This window comes from Elephantulus edwardii, unplaced genomic scaffold, assembly GCF_000299155.1.
Source record: "Elephantulus edwardii isolate Elephantulus edwardi_28Jun2011 unplaced genomic scaffold, EleEdw1.0 scaffold00004, whole genome shotgun sequence".
Lineage (NCBI taxonomy): Eukaryota > Metazoa > Chordata > Mammalia > Macroscelidea > Macroscelididae > Elephantulus > Elephantulus edwardii.
The window spans coordinates 38,651,245-38,661,365 of NW_006399754.1; the positions used below are offsets into that span (position 1 = coordinate 38,651,245).

Sequence of the window (10,121 nt, forward strand, 5' to 3'; positions counted from 1 at the left end):
TTTAAAATTACTTTTAAAATTTTAAGTAGAAATGATCATTGTATAAAAAGGGTCAACAAAAGGAAATACAGATTATTAACAAAGTAATAGAGAACATGAGGCAATGTGTTTGTCCAGAATTGCCTTTTAATAAATGAAATAATATTGGAAGAATCTATATCAGGGTTTTTCTGTAACTATTTTTTTAACCTTTTTCACAAAGTATTCACAGCTGTGCACTACTACCCAGCTCAAGAAATAAAGCACTATCTAAAAACCAAAAACAAACAAGAAAGATTCATTGTTGAAGAGGTATCAAACAGGTTTTTCTTTTTCAACACCATGTGCGCGTTGGTAAGAACTCCATTTAATGTTCTGTATTGAAGGGGAGACACCCGGGGTTGCAGTCCATAATTGCTGCACAGCAGCTTCTGTGAACATCCCGTGCAGGACTGCTCCCCTCTGTCCTGGGGTGATGAGGAGTGACTCACCTCGTGGCCTCACTGGGGAAAGCAGCATGGAGTGGGCACCCACTGATAGCTCCCCTCCAGCAGGTTTTTAGGGGCTGGAAGGAATTGCACATTTTCCCCCCAAGGAGTTCCTGGTGGATTTCACCCTCCAGAGAGACGCGATCCTTAGATGAGCCGTGAAGTCCAGCTGACTTCCTCCCGAGCGGCCTTTAGAAGAGAAGAGTGGTGCAGGTCCATCCCACCTCCTCCCAAGCTCTCGTCCCGAGGACACTGCACTAACCCGAAGGCCAGCTGCTCCGTGGGAGAAGGATGGGCCAGCTCTCCCTGCAGTTAACTGTCTCTGAAGACCTGCTGGAGGGTCAGCTACAAGTTCTGACTTGACAGCAGTGAGCTTGTTGTATTTTTATGAATTAAGATTAACTCAACAGAATATATAGAAGGAGCTCTGATGGCCTAGTGGCTAAGAATCTGCACTGCAATCCCAAAGGCTCGTGGTTCGAATCCTCCAGCTGCTCCGTGGGAGAAGGACGGACAGTCTCCTCCCGTGTGATTAACTGCCTCTGACGACCTGCTGGACGGTCAGCTAGGGATCGGTTCTAACTTGACGGCACACAACAATAAACAACAGAATAAAGAAACAACAACCTATTTAATGAAGCCAAGAAGTAAGTCGGTGTTTCCGATAAAGAGCCTTTTCTTCTGACTAGAAGTTAGGGGAGTTCTTTTCCAGTTGCACGGAAGCACGTACTGGTTTTTCACATACAGTTTTCCTAAATTTTCTTTCACTGTAGGTCACTGAGCAAATGAATTTGCATTCAGCTGTGTATACACACTTGGTTTAGGATATCGGCCTCCCCTCTCCTCCCAGGGCTCAGCCTGGCTGCCTCTCAGGGACTTTGCCCTTGAACCTACTTGGTTGGTTGGAGGCAGGGCTGTCCTCTGGGCTGGTGCAGACTGTCTAAGCAGGTGACAAGGTGAGCGAGTTCTCACGACCTCCCCTTTTCCCCTGCCCCGCTCAGGCCTTGGAGAGCGAGTTTGTGTCCTGTCAGCTTCACCAGTGGATCGACCTCATCTTTGGCTACAAGCAGCGAGGCCCAGAAGCCGTCCGTGCGCTCAACGTCTTCCACTACCTGACCTACGAGGGCTCCGTGAACCTGGACAGCGTCGCCGACCCGGTGCTGCGCGAGGTAGGTGTCTCTCTCTGGCAGACACAGTTGACTGACTATCTCTTTCTGCGTACATTTCCTTTCAGCATAACATTTACCACTGATTTCAGCTCCTTGACAAAGTGGGGAAACGAATATATTCTCTGTGGAAAATACTCCTGAGTCTAGAGGATGTTCCTTTGAGGTGTAGGTGTACATAATGTGCTGCAGTGCTCTCCTCTTATAGTTGAACACCAGTATTTTCAAGAACATGCTTCAGGAACAAAAGCTACTTTCTTAAGGAAGGCTGGTGACACGGGTGTTACCACAGTGACAGCGTGTCACGTGCCACACTGCTGACCAGAAGGGACACTGTGGGTCCAGTACCCAGGAGAAAGGTGGCAGGCAGCCCCCCCATGCAGATAGATCTACAACCTCAGAAACCAGTGGTTGTTGCTGTGTGTTGTCGAGTCAAAACCGATCCACAGCTGACCCCCAGGGGGTTTTCAGAGGCTGTAATTGTTGGGAAGGAGACTACCTTCTGGTGGATTCGAACCACGTGTGTCTGCACTGAGAGTGCAGCTCCGTCCCTCACAGTCCCCAGAGCACCCAGAAAGTAATAGGGGGTCTCTGTGCGTCACACTGCAGTCATTAGGGGTGCATGGATGCAGTGTGTATTTGGGTGACACAGTGGAAAAATGCTCAGCTACTAATAAAAAGGTTGGTGGTTCAAAGCCATTTAGCAGCTCCATGGACATCTCCTTCCATAAAGATGACAGTGTGGACAGCCCTGTGGGCAGTGGGGACTCTGATTGCAGTGAGCTCGCCGGCATCAACAATGACAACAGTGGAATAGATAAAGGCTAATATTTCACAATATGTTTTTTATAAGAGCAAAATGACAACCTTGTATTTTTTGGAATACTCAAAAGAATGCTTTGGAAATGACATGAGGTTGTAGATTTACCCCTCTTCAGGCCTCATGCTGCTGTTGGGACTGGGGCACTGTGCTGTGCGTGCACAGGGCTTAGATGAAAACCGCCATGGGAAGGCCTGGCCCTGTCACTTCCTTGTGGTGCAGACATGACAGGTGAGGACACGACTGAATGGGAGGGGCCCATCCACAGAAGGGGGGCCTCTTGTTCCTCTGAGAGCTGCCCCCCTTCTCAGCACACGAGGCAGCTGCTGTCAGCTCCAGGGCCAGGAGCACTGGTGTTAAAGGTTCTTATTCTCCAGACTGCAGCAGGGAAGCACCACCACCAAACACATTTACACCCACAACATTGTGTCTTAGACTCGGTGAAAATGAAGCATCTGCTGGCCCCGAGCAGATACAGGGGAAGGAGCAGAGCACATCTAATCACCAGTCTTAGTGTAGAAGACTGCGTGCAAATGTTCTGACAACACGTAGAGAATGCCATCAAGTCAGGACAAAGGGACAGGATGGAGGAGTGACCTGAGGGCGTGAGGTGAGAGGACCGTCCACAGTGTAAGAGCAGGATGGAGGGGTGGGCCTGAGGCTGAGGATGTGAGAAGACCGTGCACTAGTGTAAGAAACAGGATGGAGGAGTGACCTGAAGGCGTGAGGTGAGAGGACCGTCCACAGTGTAAGAGCAGGATGGAGGGAGAAGGGAGGGGGTGAAGAAGGAGGTGAAAAGAGTGTGGAAAGAAAAAAGACAGAAAGGATTCACTTTTTATTTTACTTTATTTAAGTCTTTTTAGAGCAAATTACTTTCTACTTGATTTTTTTTAAACCAAGTGTTTGATGTGCTTTAATGAAATAGGAATATACTTTAAAAAAAATAACATAGATTATGATACATTTAGTGGAACACATGTATCCAAAGGGACCTCTGGTCCTAGAATTGGTGGCCTGAGTGAATCCAGTTCTTCAGATACACTGAGTCATGGCCCCATCAGAAGACAGCGTCCCACTGAGCCCCAGAGATGGAACTGTAGGCAAGTGGGCTGTGCCTCAAATCAGCAAAGGGTCAACCATAGACTCTCCTCATCATATACCAACCACGATCAAGTTATTTTCTCAGAGAAAATTCTGAGCTTATTTATTCTTTTAACTGTGTATCTTTTTTTTAAAATACGCCAGTTCTACCAGATTCTTACAAACTTAATGTTCTTTGTTGAACCAGTACCTTTTGTTGTTGTTGTTATTGTTGTTGTTATGTGCCGTCAAGTCGCTTGCGACTCATAGCGACCCTATGTACAACAGCCCTAAACTCCGCTCTGTCCTGTGCCAATCGCACTGTCTCTGACACTCCCATCCCAATTACCCCAGTCACTGAATCAATCCACCTCATAGAGGGCCTTCCTCTCCTGCGCTGTCCCTCCACCATCCCAAGCATGATGTCCCTCTCCAAGGACCGGTCCCTCCTCACAACATGTCCAAAGTATGTTCGACAGAGTCTCAAAATCCTTGCCTCCAAGGAGCCGTCCGGTTTAACCCTTTCCTGGATGAATCTGTTTGTTTTCCTAGCAATCCATGGTACCCTCAATACTCTTCTCCAGCACCACAGCTCAAAGGCATCAATTCTTCTTCTATCCTCCTTGGTCATTGTCCAACTCTCTGATGCATAACAGGTGATTGTGAAGACCATGGCCTGTATCAGACGCACTTTAGTCTCCAACGTGACACCACTGCTCTTCAGCACTTTGGAGAGGTCCCTAACAGCAGACTTTCCCATGGCAATGCGCCTTTTAATTTCCTGGCTACTGGTGCCAAGAGTGTTGACTGTGGAGCCAAGCAAACTAAAGCTGTGAACAATCTCAATCTCTTCACCATCCATCCTGATGCTGCCAATTGGTCCAGTGGTGAGAATCTTTGTCTTCTTGACATTGAGCCTCAATCCATATTGTAGGCTGCAGTCCTTGACACTCAGCAGCAAGCGCTTCAGGTCCTCCTCAGTTTCAGTGAGCAGGGTTGTGTCATTTAGGATCAGAAAAAAGAAAATATTTGCATTCATGTCATTTCCCAGCTGGATTATATGGGTAGTTTTGTTCCCAAAAACTCCATTTTGCCTTTCAGTTAAGAGGAAATTTGTAGGTTCCTGCGCATAGAAAAGGTCCTTTCATTGCTGTGCGTGTTATGGAAGAGCAGAGCAGCGTCAGCTCTGACAGAAGAGCAGGATTTTCCTGTAGGAATTAGAGTTTTTGAAAGTTGGGTAAATGACTTAATGAAAAGAGAATGCCATAGACTTCTTTCCAGGCCTGGAGTGTGTTTCATTTGAGGCCCACACGAATATCTGCTTCTTTGAAGGTTGCACCTGTTCCCTTAACTGAGCAGTGTTGCTGGTACAGTGGGCAAACTCGACACTGTAGGCTGAAAGGTTGGAGTTTCCAGTCCACAGGCCACTTCTCTGGAGAAAGGCGGGATGATTTAGATCTATTAATTTCCCAGCCTTAATGACCCCACACTCCCAAGGTGAGGCAGCTCTGCTCTGCCCTGTGGAGTCACTGGGCATCACTATCAACTTGGAAATGACTAGAGATTTTTGTTTCATTGCTTTCTAGGTTTTAATTGTCAGCTAGTATTTCCTATGAGATCACCTGAAAGTGTATCGTGTTCAAATACTTTCGTTCAATGGAGTGGCTCAGCACAGCCTTTGTAGATGGGGCAGGTGGCATGAGCCATGAAGACTGCCTGTCCTAGACCCGTATGTGCCACGTCTGTCCTCTTCACAAGGCAACCTAAGCACAAAGAGGTTTACTCCTGTGAGGGTCCATGCAAGAGACACAGTGCCTCAGGGAGCACCAGGAGTGAGCATCCTCGCCTACTCCCCCAGGGAGCCCGGACCCTCCAGGGAGCCTGGACCCATCTCTGCCAAAGTTGCAGGCAGTGCTGTTCTTCCATCCAGCTCCACAGGGTCTTTATACAAGGCTTCCCCTTCTTCGTTCTCTTGTTTTTTTCGAGCGGTGGAGTCGAGTACCATTCATAATGACCTTATCAACTAATCTGAGCTCTGGCCTGCTAGTACTTTTCTAAATACCAAGATTACCACCTTTAGCGTAGAACAAAAGCAAAGGAAAATTAGTTACTTTGGCCTCATGCTAAACTTAGCCAGCCTAAGGAAGATGGGTGAGGTTTTTGTTTGCTTTATGAGTTTTAAGGTGTCATTTTTAAAATTAATGCTTCAGTTAAGCACTGATATTTTTAAAATATAGACCTATTTCATATATAAATATCTGCATCTGTCTTCTTTGTCTGAAATGAATGCTTCCACAGCCAGCCTTAGGCATCTTGGTTTGACTCAGTGCTAAGAGTCACACAGCTCTGGGAGACTGACTCATTCCTGCTGCAGGTGGGCAGGTGGGGTCACGAGGCAGCACCAGCACCACAATTATGGCATTAATGTCAAGAAATTAGAGGTCAGGAGAGCAGACCATTTTCTTCTCCATGTCAGATTAAATGTTGACATTGTTTGACAGCGCAGGATCTCTGGCAGTGCCAGTTATGACAGCTTCACTTATCTTAGCCTTGTAAAGCAGTACTTGATGAGCAGTATGATTATGACGGCCTTCTGGGCAGGAACATGACAGAGCAGCCCGTACAACGCTCTGCTAACTCGTAAATGCGCACCTTGGAGCAGGTTACCATTTCAGTTCTCCGAGCCCTGACTGACATGATAACCGCCTGGACCTGGGCAGAGGCGGACTCACGCCCTGGCACTCAGGTTCATGTGAACGTGCTGGAGGCTTTCTGGTTATTCTGACCACATCGTGCCCTGTGACGTGCTGACGTTGCTAGTGTCAGCCCGTGGTCTTCCCATGCTTGCAGTTCCATGCTGGGCCAGGGGTCAGCACGTCAACATCACCTGCAAATAGACTGATGCTTCAGACCCACATCCTGCCATCCCCTCTCTCTGAGCTAGGTCCCAGGGCTGCCCACACCTGAAAGAGCTATTAGAACATTCTGGAAGGTGTCTTCGCCGCCCTTCCAAACAAAACTATTCCATAGTGAACCCTCATAGGCCAACCATCCCAGTTCTAATTTTTAACTCTTATTTCACCTACACTAAAATATACCTCTGTCGAGGGTGAAACCTAGTCACTCCTTGGAGTCTAGGATTTTGAAGTTCCATCTCACATACTTTGGGCGCGTGGACGAGGGACCAATTCTTGGAGAAGGACATCATGCCCAGAAGGGTGAAGGGACAGCACAGGAGAGGGAGACCCCGGATGAGATGGAGTGATACAGTAACTGGAGTCTTGGGGGTTGGTGTGTCGGAATTAGTGAGACTAGCTCAGGACAGAGCAGGGTTCAGAGCTACTGAATATAGGGTCGCTGTGGGTCGTAGGTGACTCAACAGCACAGAATAGCATCTGCTCCCAAACCCGTGGTCACCCAGTCAGTGTGCACCCATGCGATACAGTGACAGAGCTGCATGGCCCCGAGGGTGTCGGCTCTGTGGAACGGACCACATCTGTCGACCCCAGGGCAGCTCGGGCTCGAACTACAGAACTGCATTTACGGCCCACAGCCCAGTTCACCGGGCCACCAAGGACACCTCGAGACTCTAGCTGGGGAATCCTGAAGGTGCTTTTTCCTGGTCACCCACTTCCACCTCAGGTTTGTGGTGTGCCGTGAGCTGGGCCCAGCCACCTTGTAGGTCAGTGAAGAGCTGCCCTGTGTGCTGGCCTTTACACAAGCAGGCTGCCTCCATCTCCTGTGCAGCAGCTGGGGGATTCAAACCAAGAATCTCATGCTTAGTAGCCGAGCACTTAACCACTGTGCCTCTAAGGCTCCTGTCCACTGCTGTCAACAAACTGCAACAACATTCCTGTTTTTTATTTTCTACTGGTTTACATACAAAGTTCACATACACTGCTGTGTTAGGGCAGAGGAAAATTCTTTTAAAAACACACACACTGTCTTCACCTAACCCGCTCGATTTTTAGAGAGGTGCCAGGCAGCTGTCTTTTGAAGAGAACCTACCTGCGTCTCTTCTCTAGACTTGGCACCTGCATTCGCTGTTCGGAACTCAGGTCTGCTCTCACTCCCTTGGTGACTGGCTTTCTCACGATTACACATCCAGACAGCCTCAGGGCTAGACCCCATTACATCACAGGGATTTCAAAATAAAATCTCTGTGGCCTAGTCACAAGAAATTGGCTCTATGTCCCAAAGGCATGTGGCTGGGCTCTACCAGCTGCCCCAAAGGCATGTGGCTGGGCTCTACCAGCTGCCCCACAGCGAAGGGGTGGGCAGTCTCCTCCTGTGTAGCTTATGCCTCTGAACACTTGCTGGAGGGTCAGTTGTGGGTTGGTTCTGACTTGACAGTACACAGTAACTACACATAATGCCCACTGGTTTAGGGATAATAGTTTTAGCTCCCAAAGGATCATTACAAGTTTAAGGGCAGCCTACTGTGCGTTAATGTTGCACCAACAAGATGGGTTGTCTGCAACAGTGGGCTCAAGTGTGTCCGAGATGAGGATGGCACAAGGTGTGTTGTCCGTAGGGTTGTGATGGGTCGTACTCAAATCAGTGCCCCCCTAACAACAGCCTCAGGGAGCTCATGGCCTGATCTGTAGGGAGCTGTGCTGTTAACCCAAAGGCTTCACCTCTCCGCTGGTTCGAATCCACCTGCAGCTCTGCGTGAGCAAGACGGGAAATCTCTCCCAGTCGACAGCCTTTGCACACTGCCTGCAGGTCAGCTAGGCGTCGGTTCTGAATTGGTGGCAGTGAGTTAATTTTTACAAGTGTAAAGGCAGCACAGGTGGATTGACAACGTGACTAGAACAATGGGCTTGATCTTGTCAGAGGTGGGGAGGATGGCATAGCTCTGCTGTTCAGAGGTCCCTGTGAGTCAGAGTTGATTTGATAGCAATTAATAAGTTACCCCAAGAAATCTGGAGGAGAGCCACCTGGCAGACTGACTGGAAGAGATCCCTATCTGCTCCCATTCCAAAGAATGGTGACCCAACAGAGTGTGCAAATTATTGAACAATATCATTAATATCACATGCAGGCAAAATCCTGCTGAAAATTACCCAAAAACGACTGGAACAGCACGTCCACAGAGAACTGCCAGAAGTGCAGCTGGGTTTAGAAGAGGTTGTGGTACTGGGAACATCATAGCCAAAGTTTGTAAGGGCCTGTAGCTGACCCTCCAGGGGGTTTTCAGAGACTGGCTGTGTTCCTCCCATGGGGCGGCTAGTGGATTTGAACCACTTGCCTTTGAGTTGCCATTGCAGCTCCTTACCAAAATTGCCCACTCAGTAGACCATCCGATAATGATCAGGGGAGGCTGGAATTGTACTAGGAAATCTCTGTCAACAACCTTTTTGTTCATGTAGTTTTATGCTTTTGAAGGTTACAGAGATGTTATAGGAATTTGACACCGTTAATAGCCGATTAATTAAAAACAAGCCAACTGCATGCCCTCAGGTCAGTTCTGACTCACAGACCCTGGATGGTGAACGTGGCTGCTGTGCTGAAGGCCGTCAGGGTTTGCCGTACATGCGGCCTGTACTGTGCGCCTCTGTTAGTTCTGGTGTCTTCCCATAGTGACAAGGGAGTCCCGGGGGTTAATAAGTGAAAACGTGCGGCCATCTAGTCTGACTCAGGCCACCCTCCATCAGGTTCAGAGGCTGCCCACCTTTCTCCCGGGGATGGGCAGCTGAGTTGGAGCCTCTGACCTTTGACTCAGCCGCTAGGCTCCACACTGCAGCACCAGGGCTCTGGGTGCTGCTGGTGTGATTTTCCAGTGATGCCACAGAACCTGCTGCTGCTTCAGGGAGTGGAAATCATTTCACTGTAAAACGTTTTGGAAAACTTACAGACAAAATTACTCAAGCTCGTCTGCTTCAGAAAAGGGGGGGGGCAGGGAAACGGGGCCAGGTTCCAGGATAACAGCCTGTGGTCCTGTGAGTGACACCGGTGGAGTCACTTAATTTTTACAAAACTTTGCTCTGCATCTAAAATAAGAAGACAGAAATGATACTTGCACATGTGCTGGGTTGGAGAATAATTACGACAAAAGCATAATTGAGTGAAAAATCTTTCTTTATCTAAAAAAACCCTTTGTTGTTTATTTCTCTATATCTGACACCAGACTATCCGTATAAAAAATATCATTGTGGCCAGTACTGGATACCATTACTTAGGCCTTTATCATTGCAGTGTTTAGTATTCTTTTACTTATTTGCCCATGTACATCAGAAGGGGGCCGTGTGGGGCCTGCCTCCTTCTCAGTCCTGCTCTGCAGATCCGCTGGTCCAGCTGCCGGGCCTCGTGGAAGACCTCTCTCCCTTATGGACATGATAGCCCTCTCCAGCGGCCAGTCTCTCCTGATTTCATGCTCAAAGGATGTGAGGCAAAGGCCCATTTATGATGAAAATCCATATAAATACCTCGTAATAATATCTACCTAGGTTGCCCTTTCTGTTAGTCTACATGTGTTCTGCTGTACATAGGGTTTTCAGAGACCTGCTATTTTGCAAGTGGATGGCCAATCCTTCTTCCTAGTCTGTCTTAATCTGATGTTCAGATTTAGAGGAGTATCTGACAGAC

The 10,121-nt window shown here is 48.2% G+C and overlaps 1 protein-coding gene across 1 annotated transcript in view; it reads left to right on the forward strand.

Moving 5' to 3' along the window:
* Positions 1-10,121, forward strand: part of NBEA (neurobeachin) — a 924,058-nt gene that overhangs the window by 867,962 nt on the left and 45,975 nt on the right. The window contains exon 52 of the mRNA XM_006879639.1: positions 1,469-1,636. Within this exon, the coding sequence (XP_006879701.1) occupies positions 1,469-1,636 (168 nt within the window). The remainder of the gene's footprint in view (positions 1-1,468; positions 1,637-10,121) is intronic.